Below are 24,609 nucleotides of genomic sequence, written 5' to 3' on the forward strand. Positions count from 1 at the left end.
TCATGATAAATTAGATCCTGAAGCAATGGGCTCTTTGCATAGTCTGGCGCATTGGTGAAATATAGCTTGGTATTTTCCCGTTTTGAAAATGACATTATTCCACATGTGGTGTACGACAGCGTAGCCACTCCTACCAATTTCCCAAATGCACCGCCAGGTTCACTACCACTGTCCTGTTCTCTTCCTGTCCTATCCTGTGTTTTCATTTACAGGGTACAGTCTGGACAGTATAAAACCAGACAACAGGGTCATTGTCATTATATTTTTTTCCTTTTTTTTTTACAATGCACAAATGTTAATCCACAATTATCCACAAGAGAAATCACGTCACATCTAACCCCAACCCTGTTATATTACCCCAAAAATTAGCAATTAACCAATTAATTTTCTCACAGTCATTCAAGAGATTTAGTCCTTGTCACGAGTTCAATACTTTACTGCCAGTATATTTCTCAATGATATCGTTGATATGATCACATGCATCTATTTTGAATCTCCAAATCCACATTTTGTTCGGATTCCACTGGCATGACAGACATCGCAAAGGGGCCACCTGGGAATCACGTTGGGTTAAAACTGCTGCCGTGAAAATATTTGCTTTTGAACCGAAGCTTTCCACTGATCATATCAAGGTCAATGACAAAAACGCAAATCTGTTTTTAAATTCACATTTTATTATCAGACAACAAGAACCGGTTTTGTAAAAGCAAACAGAACAAAAAAATATTGCTATTATGACAAAAAAAAAAAAAAGTTGTACTTTTCAGTATCAAACAAGAATAGGTTTGGTGAAATAAAACTCTTTTGTTAAATAAATCCAACATATATTATGCTACAGTTCATATGCGGAGACTGATACAGAAACACCTCAAGCATACCCCTAAAAAGACACCAGATCACAGGTTCTAAATCCTCCTACTCCTAAAAACACGACCGAGACATGATTTGTTCTCATCAGTACAATGCGAAACAAGTGCTGCTCCCAAATTCCGTCTCGAGCTTCACAGTTCAATAACAGAGTCTGTTCCCGGGTATTCTGGGAGGTTCAGGTCATATTTTTTCTGGATATCGTAAGGCAGGAAGCGTCCGGCCAAGAAATGTTTCCCCGAGAAACTCGTAGCGCACTTCTTGGGTGCTGTCAGAGAGATGAGCACTTCCGGGTTTATCCCGTCCTGACCTGCCTCTTCAACATCCCAACCTGAAGAACAAGAGGAGGTTGGATAAGCACATGAGGATTTGGAAGGGGGCTTAGATTACCCACTTTTCCCCACCCAGACCACGATCGGTAAAGGCTAAAATTAGGTCTTCCCTTCCTGGAAAACGGGGAACCTTCATAAAGATGATATATTGCACTCCTGCTTACTGACTCATGTAGCCTCTCGCCACTCTTAGAGATATTGGATACCCTCGGTTACTGCGCTGCGTAGGGCCTCTTGGCCTGAAAGGAGTCTTGGTGCTCCGCTCACTCCTGGAAGCTTCCTTCAGAGGAACGACCCAATTTGACCGCAAATTGTCTTGAGGGTTTCATTTCAAAACTGTTCCCTTTCATTAGCCTAATAGCATAATCGCCAAAGTGGATGTCTTCAAATGGTCGATCGCGTCCAGGGTCCAGATTGAGTCAAGGTCCCTTGAAGACCGACAGTCTATTCCGAAAGTCCACCGTCTCTGGAGAGACCATTCATTTTCTCTTTGCTGGCCTGTTTGTCATATATTTATACCGTACTGGGCTGTCACTTTGCTTACCTCGCGTCTTCTGTCTCTGACTTCAGTGGATATGCTTTGTCAAGGGATTCGTTCCGCTTAATGTTCCCGCTTTTCACAAAAGTCGTGGTCTCACTTGCTTCCAGAAGAATCAGAAAAAAGTACTTGTTCTTCCATTTATTTATACAATGCCTGTTGTCTGAGTCATCTTTCCAACACAGTCAACTTTCTCTAAACCTGGCAAATGTTATCTAGTAAGAAAAAACTGTGATTGGCTCATTGTGGACCAAAATACTGAATATAGGGGTGCACACAGTCTGTGAGTTCGGGGACATACTTTATCCTAATTTAAGAGGTTTACATTCTGGAGCCAAGTGGTTTTGTGCACCCGATGCAGAGCTAGTTGTGTTTAGTTAAGTATGATGAGCTCACACTGTGCTGACTGTAGCCGATTTACCCTTGGCGTGCGCCTTGACACTCGGAAAACCAGAACCCCAGAGACCTGCCAGAAGCCTCTTTGTTCTATCATTGGTCAATACTCACCTGAGGGCACGTCCACACTGGCTATGGGGATCTTGATCTGCTTTAGGGTCACCAGAATCCCGGCGTAAGGCTCCTTAACGTCGAGGGCGTCGTCTTCGGGGCCCAGCATGGCGTCAATCACTAGGTTGTAGGCGTCGTTTATGAGCTGGACCTGTGAAAACCATACCTTCCTAAGGCTGACTTAATTCCTTATATGAAACAGTTCCAAGGCTGGAATGGAAATAGTTTCACTAGAAAAGGGGTTCGGAACGATGTATAGTGACTGATCGTAACCGACCCCCCCACCTGAAAAGGTTTATATTGCCTATGGATGCCACATGATGGCTGCAAAGAACTCCCCCCCCCCCTTTTAGACAAGGTTATGGCCTGACTAAATGAAGCTTCTCCACTTATTTAAACATAGCGTTGTGTCACCAAAACAATATTTTATATTTGACATGGTTTTGGCTGAAATGAGTTTTCTCTGCAGGGTCTCTGGGTTCTCCCTTAGAGATAGAGTGAGAAGCTCTGTCATCAGGGAGGGGCTCAGTGTCGAGCCGCTGCTCCTCCGCATTGAGAGGAGGCAGATGAGGTAGCCGGGGCATCTGATCCAGATGCCTCCGGATGCCTCCCTGGTGAGGTGTTCGTGGCGTGTCCCACAAGAAAGAGACCCCGGGGATGACCCAGGACACGCTGGAGAGACTACGTCTCTCGGTTGGCCTGGGAAAACCCCGGGATCCCTCCGGAAGAGCTGGAAGAAGTGGCTGGGGAAAGGGAAGTCTGGGTATCCCTGGTGAAGCTACTTCCCCCGTGACATGATGCAGAGAAGCAGTAGAAAATGGATGGATGGATGGTTTGGGCCCGAGCAAAAACAGCAAATACTTTTTTCCGTCAATGATGGCGGACCAAAAAATTGAGAACACCAAAACCACTAATATGTGGGGGTTCATTGTACCTAATTTGAATTAATAACGAGGTAAACTTCAATGGAACTGACTTTTGTTTTGATCTGGCAAATTTTTGTGACAATTAAATTTACTGTACATTGTACCGTTCATAAAGTAGACGTTATTATACTTGTCGCTGCGGAGTTAAAGTTTGGCTTTTGAAATTGGTTTTACAGTTAAAGAAATATCAAAACAGAAATGTTGCATACAAGGACTCGGCAAAAATGCTTTCACAAAAATTTTGCCGGTCGACCCTTTTAGCAAAACAGAAATAAGTGAAATTGTTCACTGCTTGAACTGCCTGAAAAACTCAGTTAAGGGAACGAAAGTTGATTGTTTCTACAATATGAATATTTTTCTTGTGCTCAATGGAAATTTAGTGATTGTCAGAGTTAAAGTTGCTTTTTGTTTCCCGAATGCGACGAGCAAAGTACGATTTGATGAATGCTGATTGAAGTTGTTCAAGAGCAGGAAAAACGAAAGCAGCGAAGACGGCGCTGACCTCTGTGGGGAGATACGAGAGGAACGGGATGTCCATCTTCTCGCACTGAACCGTGAAATCCTGATGCAGACTGTGGGGGGATCGCTTTGGGTGGTAGATGGTGGGCTCGTATTCCTGAGTAGAAGAGAACAAACAGAGGGAAATAGCATGGAGGGGGTGGGGAGTGTGGGTTTTTTCTGTTACCCTCAAGCCAACAGCCTGTGATTATTATTATTTTTTGACAAATGGTGGACTGTACATCGGGTCGGTAGCCAGACACACGTACGTCGACCCAACGTTCGGCACTTGCGGTTTTCTGCTGTCTGATCCTGAGCGAATGTCTGCCTTATAGAAGCGAGAGTAGAAATCCAGACGCCCACTAAACCAAATGTCTCGAATGTTCGGCAGGAAGCACCTGTGATCTTTCACCTTCGTACAAATCTTTAAACAGGCACGTGACCCCCCGTCTCTTGGACGAGTGGATTCACACGGTGCAAAAAAAGCCGCGGGTGTCGTTTCAATCAGATCGTTGAAACGTCTGCTGATAGACGTTCAAGTTTTGCTGTCATGGAAATGTACGTGTGATCGGATACCGCCGTATACGGAGACTCGGTGAAGCAGCACGTGGCTCTTTGCCCAAGGATATTTTTGCACTCCGTGTTCCAAATAACTGTAAACAATTGTCTGTTTGTAGTTACTGCAGTTTAGTACAAGAGTGGCAGCAGCTGCCACATTACTCACAAGACCTTGAACGCTGCTCGCCGCGCGTTTGTTCTATACGACCTCCTTCGTGCAAGAATCCACCGATGAGACGCCACTTGCACTTTCCCAGCGTTTATTGCGGTCATGAGACGTCAATATTGCAATATTGGAACATGGTGGATCAGAAATTGTTGCCACACCGCACCCCCACCCAAAAAATAAAGAGAAGCACAAGATGTTCTAGTAGTGACATACCGTACATGATATACAATGAAAGCTCCCCTTTATCGCTGCGCCAGACTACCTGCAATAATGTGAAACTCTCCGCTGTGCATAGACAGACATGTCATGTCATTATCCAAGCCGCTTATCCTCACAAGGGTAGCAGGAAAGCTGGAGCCCATCCCAGCTAGCTTCGGGAAAAAAAAGGCAGACGACACCCTGAACTGGTTGTCAGTCAGTCACAGGGAAGATATCAACACAATCACTGAGTGGGAATCGATCCCACGCTGCCCGCACCAAAGGCAGGCGTGTGTACCACTACCCCATTATCATTACATAGTGAATAATTTGTTTTGATAGTTTCACTCCTATGCAACAGCTTGGTTAACTCCACCTTTCCCAAAGCATATCACAGTTTTTTTTTTTTTGTTGATTTTATTTTTTTTGACTACCGTAAATTTGATTTTCTTAAATCTCTGTAATGTGTGTGATTTCAACATGGCTGTTTGTGGGAATGCCATATGGCTGTAGATTTTATGTATTCGCTCATTCACAGTTCTGAGAACAGGGGTTCGAATCCCGGTGTGACGGTGGGAGCGCTCCCCCGTGCTGAAAAGTCTCCTTGTGATTAATGCGCATGCGTTACTGTCATGGGAACACTGGGTACATAGCAGACGCTTACTGGGAAATCGCCCGGTCTTCATAGTTCCCCTTCTTCTACATAGAGGGAGCTCATGTACGTTATATCCTAACCCTAACCTTAAAACAAAAGTTGATAAAAACATATACACATATATGTAGGTTTGCTGCGTTCGTCTTTCTGAGACGTCCAAAGCGAACATGAATGCTCGGCGACAAATTGTCGAATGACAACAAGTTGAAGCGTGGATGGGGATGTTCCAAAGTATATGCACATGTGCACTGATCACAAGGAGACTCCGGTTTCCTCCCACATCCCCAAAACATGCATTCTTCGGAGACTCTAAATTGCCTCGTGAGCGTGGTTGTTGTCTGTCCCCATGTGCCCTGCGATTGGCTGGCAACCAGCTCAGCGTGTACCCCGCCTCCTGCCCGACGACAGCCGGGACAGGCTGCAGCGCTCCCGTGACCCTTGTGAGGATAGGCGGCTCCGAAAATGGATGCACGGAGGGAGTACTTTTAATCTGCAGATTGTCGGAACAGACAAGCAGATACATTTTACACACAAAAAAAATCTGGTATAGTACCGGTGTCGCAGTTTTTTTAAACCAGGGTTCTGAATCACCAGAATCTTGCAAGGATGGAATAGCTTTCGAGGTTCTGCGCTAACATAGTCTCAAAAATGAAAACAACCAGGCCGAGTTTTAATTGAAATTCTTCATCACTAAGAAAGAGTAGACGAGAGGCCGGTTCAGAACATGTTTGGAGACTGTAACGGGCCAGTCTCTCAAGTCCTCCTGATCAGAAAGACGTTTTCTTGTCCATTATTTGTGCATCTAGTCCAGAAACCCAGTAACAAACCAAACAACAAAGCAAGCAAAAGTGGGTAAATTAAAATTGGGAAAAAATGAAAGATGAGTGGCCATGCTCACGTGTGTGCCCAAGTGTCTTCCAGCTGACATGAGTCACAACCCGCTACGATCAACGCACACTCTGGCAGCAGGGCAGTGTTGCTAGGGCTAAAGTGCTCAAGTTCCTGCACTTGGAGAAAACTACGACGAGTTCGGATCCAGAGGAGCAAAACGTATGTGAGAAAGGATAAACACTAACAGTAAAAAATGCTTTTCAAGAAAATGTAGAAAAGATGGCGACATAAGCGATGAGTTAAAGTATTTACTTTTGAGGTACGATTGTGTAATATAGTTTATTTTGTATAGCCAATCTGCTACAGTTTTAACCACCAATAAATTGTGGCTTTCAGACCAGCCATATGGAAAAGTACGCGCCTCAATTCAACTGTAAATAAAAAAAAAAAAAAAAGCAAAGATCCATATCTCTGTTTTCGGTTTTGTTTTTGATATCCTCCGACTGGCGTCCCCCCCCCAAAAAAAATAATAATTTGTTTTGAAATTTCAGGGAGCGCGAGGCCCGACGGGCAGACGTGACGCTGACGACGTCAGGCTCACGTGCAGACGGCATTAACGAGAGTAACAACGGCGTGATGTCAGGACTGTCTGAGCGCTCTCGCCGAGAGCGGAACGGGGGTAACTACTCGGAGACGTTTGGGGGGGGGCTCGCGTTATATGCTGGGACGGCCTGTTAAACCTGATGCAAGTTAAGAGTTGGGGTTTTTTTCGTCGTCGAGAAGATTCGGAGGAAAATTAGTGATCATGTGTGGGTTTTTTTTATATGGATAGCCAACTACTCAGGTATGGCGGTTAAGCGACGCAGCAGGAAAACCACAGTAATTGCCCCTTGGATACGCTTACACATCAGTGACCACGAAACATTCACAGGCTTTTGTTCATGTCAAGACGACAAACGTTGTCAGAAACGAAAACTGAGAAAAAGCTGTAATGTGTATGCCAGGCCAGAAGTTGGCGATGTCAGCAGCATCCATTAGCATGCTTAACATCCAGAATGTCGGCGTCCATCCATTACACTCCATTTTGTATAACAAGGGTCAGAAATGTGGTTTGGTTTTGAGACTATGCTATGCTTATAAACCTCTTCGGGTTACTCAAATGTGGTCTCTGGAACTGAAGCGTTAGGTCTGCAGTGATTTTTTTTGAACTGGGATGAGGTATGGCCTTTGATTGTTCTGGCTTCTGAAAACCCACGTCACCAACTTTTTCTTTTTGCCCATTTTCTGAGCCGCTTATCCTGACAAGGGCCACGGGAGTTCTGGAATAGGTTCCAGTTCTATCTCAGCTATCATTGGGGCAGGAGGTAGGATACCTTTGGAGTCTCTAATGAATGCATGTTTTTGAGAAGTTGGAGGACACCAGAGTGCTCGGAGAAAACCCACGTAGACACGAAGAGCCGCTTCCTTACTGGTGACAATTTGCACTCAAGCGTACTCGTCGTGGGTATTGCTTTGTATCAGAGAAAGAACCTCGTAGATTTTGACCACAATCCTGGCCAAGATGCTTGCGGTGTAGTAGTCGGATTCCTTAGTCCAGTGGTTCCCAAATTGGGGTCCACGGACCCCCAGGGGGGTGAAAAACGTCTTTCCAAGGGGGGTCCGTGATGTGAAGACGAAAAAACGAAATCTGTAACCCAATCATGATGTGAGAATTGCCCTTTCCAGCGTTGAACCACGTTTTGATTTATTGTGCAAAGATAAAAAGCAAGAGCACGTGAGCCACTAAAATTTAGTATTTCTTTGTACCATAGCTGTGTCCAACACTACATTATTGGCGAAAGTTGAGGTTGGGGGTCCGGGGGCTTTTTGAACGACTCACTGGGGGTCCGGGCCCGGGTTGACTTTGGGAACCACTGTCATCGTCAGATTAATAGGTACAGTTGTACTTGGGTTTACATAACCCCGTAGAATCTATACGATATCCACTATTTTCCATCCACCCATTTTCTTAGACGCTTATCCTCACAAGGGTAGCGGTAGTGCTGGAGCCTATCCCAGCTATCATCGAGGAGGAGGTAGGGTACATCCTTCAGTGTCTCTAATGAATGCAAGATTTTGAGAAGTTTGAGGAAACCGGAGTGCTCAGCGAAAACCCACGTAGGCACGAAGAGAACATGCAAAATCCACACAGGCAGCGCCGGGATTTGAACCCCAGTCCTCAGAACTGTGAGACCAACGATTTAACCAGATACAGCCCCGTGCCGCCATAAATGTAAAAAAAAAAATCTGGTGGGGCACGAACCCACTTGCCCCAAGCGCAAATTCGCCATTGACCAATCACTTTCCTCGTCTTGAATCCTACACACGCAGCTCAACTTTTGGGGTGTGCACAGTTTCGCTTCATACTCACAAACATGCGCAGGTGTCGCGCGCACACCAGCCCGATGGAGCCGTTCTGTTCTGGCCCGCAGATCACCAGCACGGTCGGCTGCTTCTTCGCTAAAGAATTGAGAGGGTAGGCCTGGAGGAAAATCACAAATAGAAAGTTGACGCTTAGAAACAAGGATAAAAGGCTCGGAGGGGAGGAAAAATAGAAAGAAGAATGCAGTTTGTAGCCATCAGGCTTAAAGGATTCTTCCGCGCTGTATCGTGATCCGCACCCGTGCCAGCCCGTCGGTGTGCTTGGCTCGTTATCTCGAGGAAAGGCCTTTACAGTGGTATGCTTCTATAGATATCGCTTTTTCTATGGTGATATTGTAATCAAAAATAACCACCGTCGGCTATTAAATCAAGCCATATGCTGTGGGTGGCAACAGTGTGGCCCCAACAAATCCTGTCCCGCTCTAAAAAAATAAAAATAAAAAAAAAATAGAAAATTGCGGCATAATCTGTAGTTCACCTGAGGTAAAATCCCGTGTAGTGCTTTCAACGACATTTAAAAAACATCTAAAGATTTCGTGCAGGTTTTAAAAAAAAAAAAAAAAAAAAAGTCTGGCTTCACATTTTGGCTTTGACCACTACCGGTAAATGGGCTACAAATAAAGAATTTTACTTCTCCACCTATTAATAATAAGAAGGTCATTTGGTAAAAATGGGTCATCTCCCTCTGGATCCCATTTAACACGAGCGGAGAATCCGAGCAGAAGAGACGGCAGCCGCTATCTCCATCATGGCACGGTCTCGACGGAAAAACAGAGCAGGCCCCCGTGGCCCTCGGGAGCCGCGGGGGCAGATGGTGTTACGCCGCAAAACTCCAATAAATGCACTTCATTTCCAATAACTCGTCAGCCCATACCTAAATAACACTACAAGTGACAAGTATACTCGTAACTCTAATGGCACAGTTTATTTTCACGTATATCAGTTACTGGTCAATCGTTTTACATACTCAAATGGCCGACAGTAAAGTGAGAATATAGCGGTACCCTGATTTACTGATACAGCGATGACTCGGTTCGCGAACGCAATCCGTTTGAGGATCCGGTGCAAATTGTTTGAAAACCGAATCGATGTTTCCCATTGCAATGAATGGAAAAAGAAATAATGCGCTCCAAGCCTAAAACAAAAGTTGACTTTTTAAAGCATTTTTTTTTTTCGCTTTTCCTGATAATAAACTGCATAGTAGAAATACATGTATAGTTTAAATCCTTTATATAATAAAATAATTTCAGTTATTTTCCTTTCGGCTTGTCACTTTCGGGGTCACCACAGCGTATCATCTCAGATGAACGCATTGGCACAATATTTACGCTGGATGCCCTTCCTGACGCAACCCTTCTCAGGGAGTGGAGGCCCCAGTAGGATACAAACCCACAACCCCTGGTTTACCAAACCAGTGCTCTAACCACTGAGCTACGGGGCCTCCGTTATAATTTAAGAAATATATTTATTTTTTGCTTAAAATGTATGCTTTAGTAGTAGAGTATGCTAGGCTGGGAGTGCATTGCCGTATCTGTAGCGACTCAGAACCACGCACAACAGATTCGTATTCGACTATCAATTCTTTCTTGAAGTCGACAGTTTTACGCAGAGCTTTCTGTTTTTCAGTACCGGCAGCCTTACTACCTCCACTTGTGAATTTCGTTGACAGCATTTTTAACTCATGGAGGAAGGAATTGATACGCTGCATTGTATACTTTATGTGGGTTACAAGTACATTAACACCCCCCCCTCGTAAGTGGATCGTTTCTCAACCACAATTCGTTCCAGAAAACAGTTCGAGAAGTGATTTGTTCGAAAACTGAATCGATGTTTCCCATTGCAATGAATGGAAAAAGAAATAATGCGTTCCAAGCCTAAAAAAAATGTGACTTTTTAAAGGGTTTTTTTTTTTTTGTTGCTTTTCCTGATAATAAACTGCATAGTAGAAATACATGTATAGTTTAAATACTTTATATAATGAAACAATTAAAGAAATATAGAATGAATGCTTTGGTAGTAGAGTACACTAGGCTGGGAGTGCATTGCTGTATCTGTAGCGACTTGGCACCCAACCTTGTAAACTTTTTTTTTTTATTCGCAAAAGTGCAGAATGACTTTAAACAAGCAACTTGCTTTATTTGGAGCCACAATTGGGAGGTTAATATGGTAGTCCTCGATAAGAAGAAGAACAACAGTCACCACCGGTACACGTCTGTGTACAGAGGCTGCGTTGTACAAAATAACTAAAGTGCGCTGATTGCGCTGGGTGTTATGTCATTTCCTGTTTTTTTTCGGGGGGGGGGGGCGTTCGAATAGACAATAACAAAGCCTGTCGTGGGTGGGTCAGCTGTTTGCGCATTATGTTGTAGTTAGCACTGATTGCCGTTCAAAAACAGAAGAAAAAAAAAAATCTTGACATTTTCGTTCGAAAATGAGGACATTCGCAAACCGAGGCTTTACTGTATTTCAAGTAAGTTTCCCCCACTGAAATAAATTTAAACGCTATTAATCCGTTCCAGCGGCCAAAATCATGCACTATGCTAAATGGTTTTGCGTTACTTACAGCGTTTTAGTTGTGAAAATTTTCAGCAGAGAAAATTGGCGTTTGTTGTTGTTTGCCTGTGAATTGGCAGGCTTTTCATAACACTTCCGTTGTCTCCATTATTTGTACTTTCCACCCACTAATTCCTTTGGCATTGTGCTAAACCGTTTACACTATTACAACATCTTAGCCATGATATTTATTTTTCAAGCAATATTAGTCTAAAATTATTTAAATTAATCTAAATAATAAATAATTATTACAATGATTAATACGCTATTGGATTAAAGCCTTTTGTCTTCGCCCTTACATACAGTGTCATGAAAAAGTATTCACCTCCTTCCTGATTATTTCTTTTTGCATATCCGTATCCATCACACACAAAGATTTCAAATCATCAAATCAATTTTAATATAATTCAGAGATAACCCAAGGAAATCCAAAGTGCAGTTTTCAAATGACAATTTAATTTATTAAGGCACACAAAAAAAAATCTAAACCTTTCTGACCCTCTGTGAAAAGGTAATTGCACCCCACCCCCAAACCTAATAACAGGTCCAATAACTGAAATCAATCACTTCTCTTGGATTGTCTCTGGGTGACATTAAAATTGTTTTGATAATTTGAAATCAGGAGGAGGGCAAATAATTTTCCACAGCTATGGGGAACCAGCAGGAGATTTGGAGAGGGATGAGCGCAGACACCAAAATTAAGTAACGTTAAGGGGGGGGAGAGAGAGAGAGAGAGAGAGAGAGAGAGAGATTATATTATTATTTTTATGCAAGGCCCGTGTTTGAATGTGTCAATAGCCCAGTAGCGCTGAATAAACTTACAAAAACAAGTATCGCGTGTCGTGTGTTCAGCTGGTGAAGCCGCATGCTTGCACAGTTCGTCTCCCCCCCCCCCGCCATAAAAAATATATCGGCTTCAAATGTTGCGTGTTTGGATGATCCAACTACATTTGTTTGGGCGCTCACTTTGCTCCTTTTTGAACGTCTGTGTCTTCCCTTTTTGACGACCGCCTCCTTTTATCGCAGGCACTTATTCAAGTCAGCCGCTCATCCGAGCGGGAGGATGTTTGAAAAGTATCGTACGAACTGGAGAAACTATTATCGGTTGAATATTGTCAGGAGTGTAGCACTATAAAGGGAGCCGAGTGCGTAGCTGGCATTTAATGCGTGCGCCGTACCGCGATTACAAAATACGCTCGGCATAAACTAATAAACAGAACTGGTGATTAATTCCAACATGAAGCTTCACATTTTATTAAACACTTGAGAACAATCGTGGAAAATGTGTAGATGTTTTGCAGATGTTACGTGAATGGTAAAAATCAGGCATTTTCTTATCAATCGCAGCTTCACAGAAATCCAATTTTTCAACAGATTGAACAACTGTGATATATTGGTCTCCCATTTCTTAACAGAGAGAGAGTGAGGACATACGGAGGCCCGAAAGGGACAGTGGGGGGGGGGGGATTTAAAAAAACTAACTGGTTTCTCATTGAAATGAGAAATGTTCTCATTGTAATGTGTAAGTTTATTTGGTTCCTTTATATTGAGGATTTTCAAATATTGGGAGTGGGCCTGGTACATATCCTGGAGGATAAACGGGGGGGTCACTGTAAATCCATCCATCCATTTTCTTTGCCGCTTATCCTCACGAGGGTCGGGGGGAGTGCCGGAGCCTATCGCAGCTGTCAACGGGCAGGAGGCGGGGTACACCCTGAACTGCTTGCCAGCCAATCGCCAAACAGTCACACTCACTATCACACCTAGGGGCAATTCAGAATGTCCAATTAATGTTGCATGTTTTTGGGATGTGGAAGGAAACCGGAGTGCCTGGAGAAAACCCACGCTGGCACGGGGAGAACATGCAAACTCCGCACAGACTGGGCCGGGATCGAACCCGGGGCCTCAGAACTGCGATGGCGACCCTTTACCAGCTGATCCACCGTGGCGCCGGGACAAACTATGAAACAATTCATTTGGTCCCATTTAATTGAGGATTTTCAAATATTGCGAGTGGGCCTGGTATATATCCTGGAGGATAAATGGGGGTTCACTGTAAATAATTTTTTTTATATGGAAACTTGATTCTAATGTAAATATGAACACATCAGAAGTGGATCAGTGACTCGACTGTTGTTCATAAGCGAAGAGATTTACAAGGGTTTTATAATAGCAAAGCCATCTTGTGGCACCTATTCAGCGTATGTCCAAACAGATTCCAGGTAGAAGCGAGCACAGCCATCTGACAAACAGATAAAGTTTTTAAAACCGAACCCTAGCGATCGCATATTCACGCTTCAAACCCCAAAAAAGATTTAGTTCCGTCAAAGTGCGCGTCCGACCGCAACGTTAACGAGCCCTCGATGAGAACACGAAAGCGAGAGAGGGAACGCCAGCGAGGTTTGTACGACCGGCGTGGGGATAGCACGCAGGCGTTTACACCTCCGATCGAGTCTGGAGAAAACACTATCAGGTCCTTAAGACAACAAGTACCGTCATCCTTCAAGACCGTCCCGGAGGGGTTTTTATATGAGAAAGTGGAGCATGTGAGCTTGTGTAAAGTGAGGATTTACTGTTGCGGCGCAACAAAAACGTCTGCCGTCTCCACTCGGGTGACGAGCGGCTTCGGACCCGTACAGAAGCCCACAGTCTGGTTCTGCTGAGCGCGGGCGGCGGTGGAGGGATTGATTTACGGAGAACCTATAATCTGTCTGGCAAGCGAAGGTGTACGCGCGCGGGGGTTATTGCCGCGGTATTTCTGGACACAGTAGCGGCAGGAGGTCGACGGCGACACGGGCCAAATCGGACGGTCGAGCGTCTCCCGCGACCGTAATTGTCTTCAAACAGCGGTGATGTCATGCGAGCGGTGGCGCGCTGCGGTCCGGCCGCCGTGTTTGTTCATTCGGGCGAAAATGGCCGTCTTGGCCGCTGGAGCGGGACTGAGAGGGGAAGTGGATGTGGCGGTTTGACTCGCACGCTTCCTGTCTCCTCGCGACTGATGATGCCGCTCTGCCTGTCTTATAGATAACAGATCGCCACCATATTCTTTGCTGTTCTTACGGTGATGAGTTTTGGAATTATGGCTAGAAATTGGATGACGTCACATTTTCACACATGAGTTTGGGAGATTTTGTTCGGTCAGGACCGGAGAAACCCAATAAAATCATTTCAAATGTATTTTTTTCACTCAACCAGAAGCACTTTAAATGGTGACGCTCATTCAACATGAGTTTGAATATGAATTCATTTTGAACACATCCTAGTTTCAAGGTGGTGTGCGCACTTATGCAACTACATTATTTCTGTTATCTATTTTTAAATTGGACTCGATGATGTCATGAAAACATATTGTAATAACATAATTCATGTATTGTGTGCTACTTGGCCACCTGGCAACGCTATAATAAATTAATCCAGACAGATGAAGAGGAGTTTCCATCAGATGCTGTAATTGACTCAATAATCTACATTATCCATTTTCATTTTTTGCAGAGGATAAAGAATATGTACCATTGAGAATTGTTACATTTTCTGTCTACACGTGTCGATGCAACATATGTGTTCAAACAGCCGTTGCTTGACGTGTTATAACACCTCCACATAGATGCCCATTAGCCCATCTATGGTGTTTCACATTTTGTGTTAGCTTTAAGCTAGCGGAAAGCTATATACAGTAAAGCCTCGGTTTTCGAACGTCCCCTAGTGACTGTTGTTTGTCCCAAGTGCTGACATCAAAGCCATCAGTGCCGAGTGGAACGAAATGCAGAATTTCGTCGAACTTCATCACCCCAATAAATCGGAATGTATCAGAGCACTCCAAAATTTTAATGACGTCGTGATGAGCCACTTCAGAAATGTTTTTAAGAGATGGCAGAAACAAGTGACATTAGATTTGGGTTTTTTTTTTTGTTAAAAGGGGGCGAGTCACCCCCCGAAAACATTTGATACGTACAGTTATTGAAGCATTTCTGCATTTTTGTTTTACCTCGACTTACGAATGTTTTTGTGTGTTACTTTTTGTAAAAATAAAAGCCCCTTTTCCCCCTCATTCCTGTTTCAATTTATTCTGCGCTTTTGTTAATAAAAGTCACTACAGATACGGCAATCCACTCCCAGCCTAGCGTACGCTAATACAAAAGTGTACATTTTAAGCAAAAAAACATTTCTGAAATGATTTTATTATATAAAATATTTAAACTATACATGTATTTCTACTATGCAGTTTATTAACAGGAAAAGCTTTTTAAAAAATGCTTTTAAAAAAACTAATTTTTTTAGGCGGAACGCATTATTTCTTTTTCCATGCATTGTAATGGGAAACTTTGATTCGGTTTTCGAACAATTCACATTTCGAACCGTTTTCTGGAATGGATTGTGGTCGAGAACAGAGGCACCACTGTTTTAAATGATTTTCATTATTTTTTCACCGAGGCATCACTGTTTTTGTTCTTCTAGTTTGACAGTACACTTCAACAAGGAGTGGCAATAAACACATTGAAGTGCTTGTACTTCAAATATTTGCTCATCTTAAGTCAGTTGTATCTCAAGGCACCATTATAGTTGTCAAGGGTTTCAATTTTATGATTTAAAAAAAAATGAAAATCTCTGTGCCATGTTGAATATAGGGATGATAACCTATACCGTCATCATTTCAAAAATGAAAAAAACATATTCCATTCATCTTGTTACTCTGGGTACAATTCAACAAGATATTATTCCATAAATATGTGGGAGTGGATGGATGAGACGTTTTGGTGCTCGGCTGAAACACGATAAAGTGCAAACCTTCGAGACGGCGAGCGCGGAGGCGTGTCCCCAGATCTCGATGAGCTGCTGTTGTCCAAACTTGTAGTCCCGCATGAGTTCTGTCTCGATGGTGCTTGCCTCGCCTTTCCTAAAAAACACAGAACAGGGCACAGTTTGTCACCCGAGACGCCATTTTGAATGAAATGAAATACAGTGGTACCTCGGTTTTCGAACGAAAATCGGTATTCGAACACCCCGACCAGCGGACCCACGACGATTTGTCATTGTGTTTTCGAACACACCCCCGAAAAACCTGCAAACGACGTCGAATTCCTCCAATTGAGCAATATTAACCGCCGATCATGGCTCCAAAGAAGTCCAGTGGAACTGTTGGTGCTGAAAAAAGGAAAGTGGCGCGTAAAACTGTCGACTTCCAGACGGTTTTGATTGTCCAGCACAAATCTGGTGTGCGTGTTTCTGAGCTATCAAAGAAGTATGGCATGGCGAAGTTGACGATCGGCATGATCCTGAAACGCAAGGATGCCCTCAACTCAAGTGATGTTGCTAAAGGAGCAACCGTGTTGACCAAGGAGAGGCCACAGATCTTAGAGGAAGTCGAAAAGTTGCTTCTTATTTTCGCAAACGAGCGGCAGTTAGCTGGGGATAGTGTTGGCGAGGAAGGGAGGCGATGTCGTCCTACGAGGCTGAAGGCAGGAAGAGGCGCAATGCACTCCCAGCCTCGTATGCTCTACTGCTAAAGCATACATTTTAAGCAAAAAAATAAATGTATTTCCCAAATTATTTTGATATTTAAATTATACATGTATTTCTACTGTGCAGTTTATTATCAGGAAAAGTAAAAAAAATGCTTTAATTGCCTAATTTTTTAAGTTTGGGATGCATTTTTCTTTTTCCATTCATTGCAATGGGAAACATCAATTTGGTTTTCGAACAATTCACTTTTAGAACTGTTTTCTGGAACGGATTGTGGTCGAGAACCGAGGCATCGCTGTACCAGTAAACTGGCCTTGGTAACAGAATTAAAGAAATATATTTCTTAAATTAATTAATTGTATAAATCCTTTTTCCCCCCCTCATTCCTGTTTGTTTGAATTTATTCTGCACTGTTGTTAATAAAAGTCACTACAGATACAGCAATCCACTCCCAGCCTAGTGTATGCTAATTCAAAAGTGTACATTTTAAGCAAAAAAATAAATATATTTCTGAAATTATTTGATTATATAAAATATTTAAACTATACATGTATTTCTACAATGCAGTTTATAATCAGGAAAAGCTTTAAAAAACACTTTAAAGAAAACAATTTTTTAGGCTTGGAACGCATTATTTCATTTTCCATTCACTGTAATGGGAAAACGCGCTTCGGTTTTCAACCGGCATTCTGGAACAGATTGTGTTTGAGAACCGAGGCACCACTGTACAGACATGTAATTCCAGAGATTCATCATGTTGATGTCATGGGATTTTTAATTATGTAAATCCGCAAGTAATTTACACCCTGCGAAAAACAAATGGAATTTCTTTCTATTGTTATAAGATGGCGGCTTGGTAATTAATAGAGCCTAAATGCTTGTTTGTCAATGTTTGACTATTTGCGCCTTGCAAATAGGTGGCGTCCAGTCCAGGTTGCACTCCACCTGTCGGATGGAGGGATGTTTCAATCCAATTCAAACCCCTCTTGCGTGATTCAGGAGGGTAATGAAAAATGATGTATTACATAGTGAAAGTAGCAAGGCTGCCATCTTTTTTTGAAAAGCTCCATGGAAATAATGACTGTCGTCACTCACCTGCCTAGTGAAAAAAATGGCAATTGTCTTCACCTGAGATGAATTTTGGCCCGTTTTGCTGCCGCTTCCCGGACATTTTTGTTGTAAAATATGCGCTTTCGCGTGTTAAAGGGTAAGAAATCAAAAATACAAATGAGGATAAGCGACGCAAAAATGCATGGAGGGATGTTTCGATCTAATTCAAAGCCCCCTCACGTGATTCAGCAAGGTAATGAGAAATTATTTGTTCCTGAGTAAATGTAGCAATCTTTCCATCTTTTTTTAAAACGGTTCATTGAAATGTTGTCATCCCGTTGCCTAGCAAAAAAAAAACGGCGGTTGTCTTCACCTGAGATGAATTTTGACCTGTTTTACTGCCGCTTCTCCGTCATTTTTGTTGTAAATGCCTTAGCATATTAAAGGGTAAGAAATCAAAAAATATACACGTGAGACGGCGCAGTATCATCACTTACTTCGGCCCTAATATTAAATGAATATTGCATGGCAGTGTCATTGGCAAAAACCAAAAAGTGCGCGTTCATTCTTGACTGTCTGTTGCCGGTCAGCAGCTTCAGTCAAGTGTCGTCGTGGATTTAAAAAAAAAAAAAAAAAAAAAAGACCATGTGAGTGAGTAATGAAGTGAACAAAGAAAACATTTTTTACACCGTACGGGTGACTGAACGCGTAATCCGCTTCACACGGGCCCCCGCGCTGCTCTCTGCGTGGCGGCGGCATGACTAACGCCGCTGCTTTTACCATCAATGCTCTTTTCTTTCTTTGTGTCGGTGAGGCACAGGCCTCGACATCAGACTCCGAAGTCCCACCGCGGACGCCGTTCCCTTCCTTCGACACCCATCTAGTGGTTGATGTTCGCACTTGATCTCGTCGCTGATGAAATAAGTCGCGCGCGCTCAGCTGGAGGCCTTAATTGATCCCTTCTGACCGTTGGGAGGAAACAGAAGGAATAACGCAGCAGCTCATTGAGATTGCTTTTCTTTTCCATTCTACACTGGTTGGACACTTCATTAAGATGTTATGATATTGTGCATTATCATGAGAATCGTATGAAATATTCTGCCTTCACGGCGCTATTAATGTTCATTTTTCTCACCACTATAAACTACTCAAGGAGACATCGTATACATTTTATAAAATAGGTTTTTCAGGTGATGAATAAAGTACCCCACGTATTAAGAATTACAGTTACACACCCTATTTCTTGTCTTGTCTTAAATACTTTATATCATAAAATAATTTAAGAAAGAAATCTATGTTTTGCTTAAAATGTATGCTTTTGTAGTATAGAGTAAAACGCGTCGTGGGGGGGGGGAAACAGACTGCGCAATTTATGTATTTACATGTATTTATTTTAACCTTTCTTTATCCAGGTACATCAATTGAGAACATTTGCAATTTTGACCAAGCAGTAAAGACCAGGGTTGAACAAAACAAAAGCACAAATAAATACAATAACATCAGGTACTATCATGGAGTACGATGAATAAAAGATTCATAAACGGCTGGGCTGTCAATCTCATTTTTCTCAAGGGCCACATTGTTGTTCCGGTGACTGTGGAACAAAAATATTTAATCATCTCATCATATTTACTTCATGAATTTATAAACTAGTTTTGGAATCAGAAATCAAGGGTAATGTGTTTTTCAACATTTGGTAACACAAACATGCTTGTAATAGCTCAACTTTCTCATTTATGATACATGACAATTGGAAATTTTGATACAGATTTTTTGCAAGAATCATGGAAATTGACAGTAGGTTTGGCTTCGCGGGCCAGATAAAATCATGTGGCGGGCCAGGTCTGGCCCCCGGGCCTTGAGTTTGACACCTGTGTAATATAGCATCGCAAAAAATCCACGGGATTTTTTTTGGTTTTTGTAATTTCTTTGGGACCTTATGACTTGTATTCCATCATGTTAGATGTTTCACTTTATTTTTAAATGAATTCCCCTTTGAGCTTTGTCAATCACAACGCATAACAATTTTCTCCGCCATAGGCAGAATTTTTGACACGCTTTCAAAATTGGATATCGCTCAGCGTACCTAATTACCACGTCGGCGCCCGGGGGCAATCTGAATCTTTCTTTTCCCCTTTTGTTGAAATGTCCTCGCGTAATAACGCTGCACGCTTTTAACCTTGAAGACGGTCTGCTAATGTTGTTGTTGTTACGAGTCGAGCGGTGGTTCATTTTGTGTGTTGCCGTGCGTAACTCGTGACTCCCTGGCGACTGTGCCGCCGGTGCTAATCCTGTTTGTGTTGCTTTTAGTTTCCTTTAAGGCACAAGTGTGTGCGTTTGTGTGTAAGCAAGCTAGTGTATCCAAGTGGGGCCCGTGGCATTTACCTGTGCCAGTGCAACGGCGGCAGCTGTCACCCACAGCTCACCTCAGGGATGTTTCCTGAGCGACTGAGACAAGTTGATCTTTGCAAAGATCACCTCAACCCACCGGCTCCAGGGAGACCAAAACCACGTGGACCGTCGAGGCCACCGGCGCTTGTTGTCTTTGGCCCCCCTCGAGGGGGTCGGAACGTTTGGGGAGGGGGAAAAAAAAAAAGATAAAATAAAATAAAAATACGGAAAAGGTCGGAGAACATTTAAAGGTGCCTTTTACTGGCAAAATCGGATCACTGGGGATACCGAATGAGATCCGGTGGGCCAAAACACGGTCAGAAGCGCTGAACTACATTTACAGCGCAAATATTTGTTCCATGAAGTGTAAGAACTCATTCCAAATATTTGTTTCTCATGCTTGTACTGCTTCCACTACTTGTACAGTATGTGGAGGCTGAATTTATTATGATTATTTTTTTGCCATATCAGATTTCAGGCAGCTGGTAAAGTATTGGCCTCACAATTCTGAGGATCTGGGTTCAATCCCGACCCCACCTGTGTGGAGTTTGCATGTTCTTCCCGTGCCTGCGTGGGTTTCCTCCGGGCGCTCCGGTTTCCTCCCACATCCCAAAAACATGCAACATTAATTGGACACTAAAAATTGCCCCTGGGGGGTGATTGTGATTGCGATTGTTGTCTGTCTCCATGTGCCCTGCGATTGGCTGGCGACCAGTTCAGGGTGTACCCCGCCTCCTGCCCGTTGACAGCTGGCATAGCCTCCAGCACTCCCATAACCCTTGTGAGGATAAGCGGCAAAGAAAATGGATGGATCAGATTTCAGTCACTATGTCATAGTTTTCAAACTTGAAGTGCAGGGGCCAGATCCGGCCCACCACGTTATTTTATGTGGCCCTTTAATCAACCTACCATTAATATTTTGTGAATGTAGAAAGCAAACGCAACGCATGATGGCTCAAGCCCAAATTCGAACCCAGAACCTCACAACAGTGAGGCAATATGCTAGCAAGACGGGCACCATGCTGCCTTCCTGGAGACAAAGTGCTCCATAAACGTGTTCAGTGCCGCAGACCCCCACCTGGACCTTTCAAAAAGACGGCCTCCACCCTTGCTGCGTCTTAGTTTTGTGGCAATAAATTCCCCTTGAACTTCATCTAGTGACCGCAGTCCACACATATAACGGCCCTCTAAGAAAACAGCGGTTCGCGCAATTTACGACCAACGTTCCAAAGTGCTACCGTTTTTTGTTTTTTTCAGTTCAAGTCAAAATGTGTGCTTTGCCACCAGGGAGCAGCGCTGTTGATCCATAACTTTTCTCAGGCACCAGTTATTAAGACTTTTGTGGGACACTCCTCCAGGGAACTAACTCAGACAAACACTTTGTTCCATAAAAATGACACTAGTATAGAATATTCAACGGACCCAAATGCAGGACTCTCAGGCAGAGGCATAATGTTGGCTGTGGTTTTATTTCGGAAACAGGTCGATACCAAAAAGCAGACCAAAACAAGACAGAGGGACAGATACGCTAGGCTAGGCTAGGCAGCGTCCAAAAGACGGAAAGCAAGGTCAGATGACTATGGCGCAAACTAATGAACATAACGGGCCGTGATTAGCCAAAGGGCACAGAATCGCTGTGACGAGGATAAGTCAACACTACACTTACCCTTAAGGGTGGAGAATCCAACTGGCAGTGAACGCAACGCACTGACACAAGGCAACGAACTGGCAGTGACAAAACTCCAAACTTAAATACATGGTCTAATTATGGTCCACGTGGAAAACAGCTGTGGCCGGTGACAGGTGCCAGAGGTGACACCACACCCAGGAGGGGCGTGGCCAAGCCTTGCACATGACAGTGTCCATATATTTGCCACATAAATCTGTATTTTGCTTATTGTAATGGCCTTATCATCTTGAACTAAACACGTAAGTACGCAACTCTACCCTTGGTTTATTGTACTGTAGTTGAGTACCAGGTCCTGTTGCACCTCTTCCCCCCCCCCCCCCCCCCCAGGTAAAAGATGGTTTCCCCCAGGGTGCACTGAAAGCACCTCTCCCCTAAGGACGCTTGCCGTCTCTCTACAATCGTAAGCGCTACTCACCTGTGATCCCAAGCAGCTTTTAATGAATGTGTTTGCCGTACTCTCACATGAAACTGAAACTATAAAATGGTCCCGGTAGGGGGCCAAATGCGCCGGGGAAGATACAGCAACACCTGCTGAAGAAAGCGCAGTCAAGGGATACGGAGGGAGAGAGCGCCTGAATAAGATCACAGATATCGTGCTGGAACATCAGTATGCGGCAGTGGCGGTCGTGTTCCCGTATAGCGTCTGCGACGTATAAGAAGCCAGTACTCAAGGGGACAGGGCCTCCATTTTTTTTTTTTACCCCCACCACCAGAGTGCAAAGGGGACGCACTCTTCCCATCAGCCCCCATCTCGCGTCGCATCATTTCCAGCTTTCCAAACGTGATGTGCTGCAGCGATAACGAGCCTTGTGGTCCGCCAGGCTCCAATGCTGGAAAAATTGACCATAAAAAAATAATAATAATAACAATCTGCCTTGATCAAGATAACAATGCTCACTTTTGATTAAAAAAAAAAAAAATCAGATGAGGTAAAGGAGAGGAATCCTTTGCTGACGCTGGGGGGGGGGGGGGCAAAATTTTAAATGCATAGATATCCTCTATGACCAAAGCACACGCCCGTCCTCAGTGTGTCATTTGTCACTTCTGTATCGTTTGATATAGATTATCCATCCATCCATCATTTTTCTTTGCCACTTATCCTCACAAGGGTCGCAAGGACTACCGGACCCTATCCCAGCTGTCAACGAGCAGGAGGCGGCGGTACACCCTGAACTGGTCGCCAGCCAATCGCAGGGCACATGGAGACAGACAACACTCGCACTCACAATCACACCTAGTGGCAATTTAGAGTGTCCAATTACTGTTGCATGTTTTTGGGATGTGGCAGGAAACCGGAGCGCCTGGAGAAACCCCACGCAGGCACGGGGAGAACATGCAAACTCCCCACAGGTGGGGCCGGAATCGAACCCGGGTACTCAGAACTGTGAGGCCAACGCTTTACCAGCTGATCAACCGTGCCACCCGAAATAGATTAGTGGCTGGAAATAACGAGTTCAGGTCATTCTGCGACCATGCGTAACACAAAAACATATCTCAAATCAGATTTCCACATTGAAAGACATGGAAATGCCATAAATTAGTTCCAGCCCCCGTTTGTATGGGGAATGGAATGCGTTTCTAAAAGGTCCCCTTCTATTGCCGTTTTTCCATTCAATTCCATCATCTTTGATGTCTTATCGGCTTTGTTTGGAAATGCTAAAACTGTCCTCCCTCCCCCCACACCCCCCCCCCTAAGCTATTCGAAATGTTCTTTTCAGGCCGGCATTTGAAACGGTCGATTTTCAAGTTATGACGCAACATGTACGTGAGCTTTGCTTCGATTGGATCACTAATTCGCGCACAATTTAAACATGGATATCAACTTGGCTCTGACTGGCCCATGACGGTGTCTGCCACAAAGTCCTTTTGCTTCCTTTGATGCAACATTAATATCATATTTTGTAACATTTCGGCACCAATTAACTGTAATTGCATAATTTACCATGCCACAGCTGTGGATCTCGCACCGCACATTGCGGCACAAAGCTTAGAAAATGTCATTTTCTTCACAGACAAGCTTAAAGTTCAGTTCACAGTTGAAAAAAAATGAACTAATTCATAGTTCATATTTTTTCAACGTTGTATTCACTCATTCATGTACTTTTAAAGTAGTGGCATTTCATTTTTCCACATTGCTGCCACCCATTCAATCCAAACTAGTACTGAAGCTAGCTGCAGCTTTCATCCTACAATCTTAAAAACCGTGAGGGGAAAAAAAAAATATTCCTTGAATGGCTTTTTTTCAAATGAGAAATAAAAACAAAAATGAGATGTTTTTTTTTTTCCACTATAGTGCAAACAAAAACATGCAACACATTATGAAGGAAGCACGTTGATATTAAAATATTTGGTCTGATCTATACTTATTGTAACAAACAAAATAAATTCTACATTATGACCGCGTTTTCATCCACTGTTTCAACTAAAGGATTCTGATACATTTTCCTAATGAAGAACATATTCTCTCCCATTTACAGTGTCCTTGAATGCATCTCGCGCATGAAAACATGAATAGCAGCTACCCTGAATCGTTTGCCAAATACGCCGTCATTCCCCGTAATATGAAGGCTCGTATGTAGCGTGTTCAGATGGGTTTTGTCGGATATATAATTCCGTTTTGATGATTTGCGACAAAAAACACGTTTCTAAATAGCCCCCCGAACAGATTTTGTTTGTCCTTGCGACTGAATGGGGTGATTGTTGCAGCCCTGTCCGGGTCCACCGTTGTGTAAACAAGTGGATCCACTTGTCAGGTGGGGTCCAACAGCGTGGCCTTCCATCGCAATCATTACTCATCCACGTCCCGTCCCACAAAAAACAACAGCGAGACACCCGAGCCGAAACACGGTGGCAAAGGAAATGCTGAACGAGCTTTGTGTTTTCAGCGCCATTTTCGCACAAATGAAGTCTATTTGGCTCTCACGTCGCAATTATCGCAAAGTGGATTTTACCTGATGGCACCTTC

General features: G+C 43.5%; 1 protein-coding gene across 5 annotated transcripts; it reads right to left on the reverse strand.

Moving 5' to 3' along the window:
- Nucleotides 1-675: 675 nt before the first annotated feature.
- Nucleotides 676-21,720, reverse strand: yjefn3 (YjeF N-terminal domain containing 3). 5 transcript variants are annotated; one of them, XM_061825221.1, is made up of 7 exons: nucleotides 21,621-21,708; nucleotides 19,990-20,117; nucleotides 15,839-15,947; nucleotides 8,490-8,600; nucleotides 3,673-3,786; nucleotides 2,245-2,395; nucleotides 676-1,198 (listed from the first exon to the last, which is right to left on the reverse strand). In XM_061825221.1, the coding sequence occupies exons 3-7, from the start codon at nucleotides 15,911-15,913 to the stop codon at nucleotides 1,002-1,004; spliced, it is 648 nt and encodes a 215-aa protein (XP_061681205.1). In that variant the 5' UTR covers nucleotides 15,914-15,947; nucleotides 19,990-20,117; nucleotides 21,621-21,708; the 3' UTR covers nucleotides 676-1,001. The 5 variants fall into 5 exon arrangements, with proteins under 5 accessions (XP_061681205.1, XP_061681204.1, XP_061681206.1 ...); XM_061825220.1 differs by having other exon boundaries at nucleotides 19,949-20,117; XM_061825222.1 differs by lacking the exons at nucleotides 19,990-20,117; nucleotides 21,621-21,708 and adding an exon at nucleotides 18,344-18,442.
- Between the last annotated feature and the right edge of the window lie 2,889 nt (nucleotides 21,721-24,609).

This window comes from Syngnathoides biaculeatus, chromosome 7, assembly GCF_019802595.1.
Source record: "Syngnathoides biaculeatus isolate LvHL_M chromosome 7, ASM1980259v1, whole genome shotgun sequence".
NCBI lineage: Eukaryota > Metazoa > Chordata > Actinopteri > Syngnathiformes > Syngnathidae > Syngnathoides > Syngnathoides biaculeatus.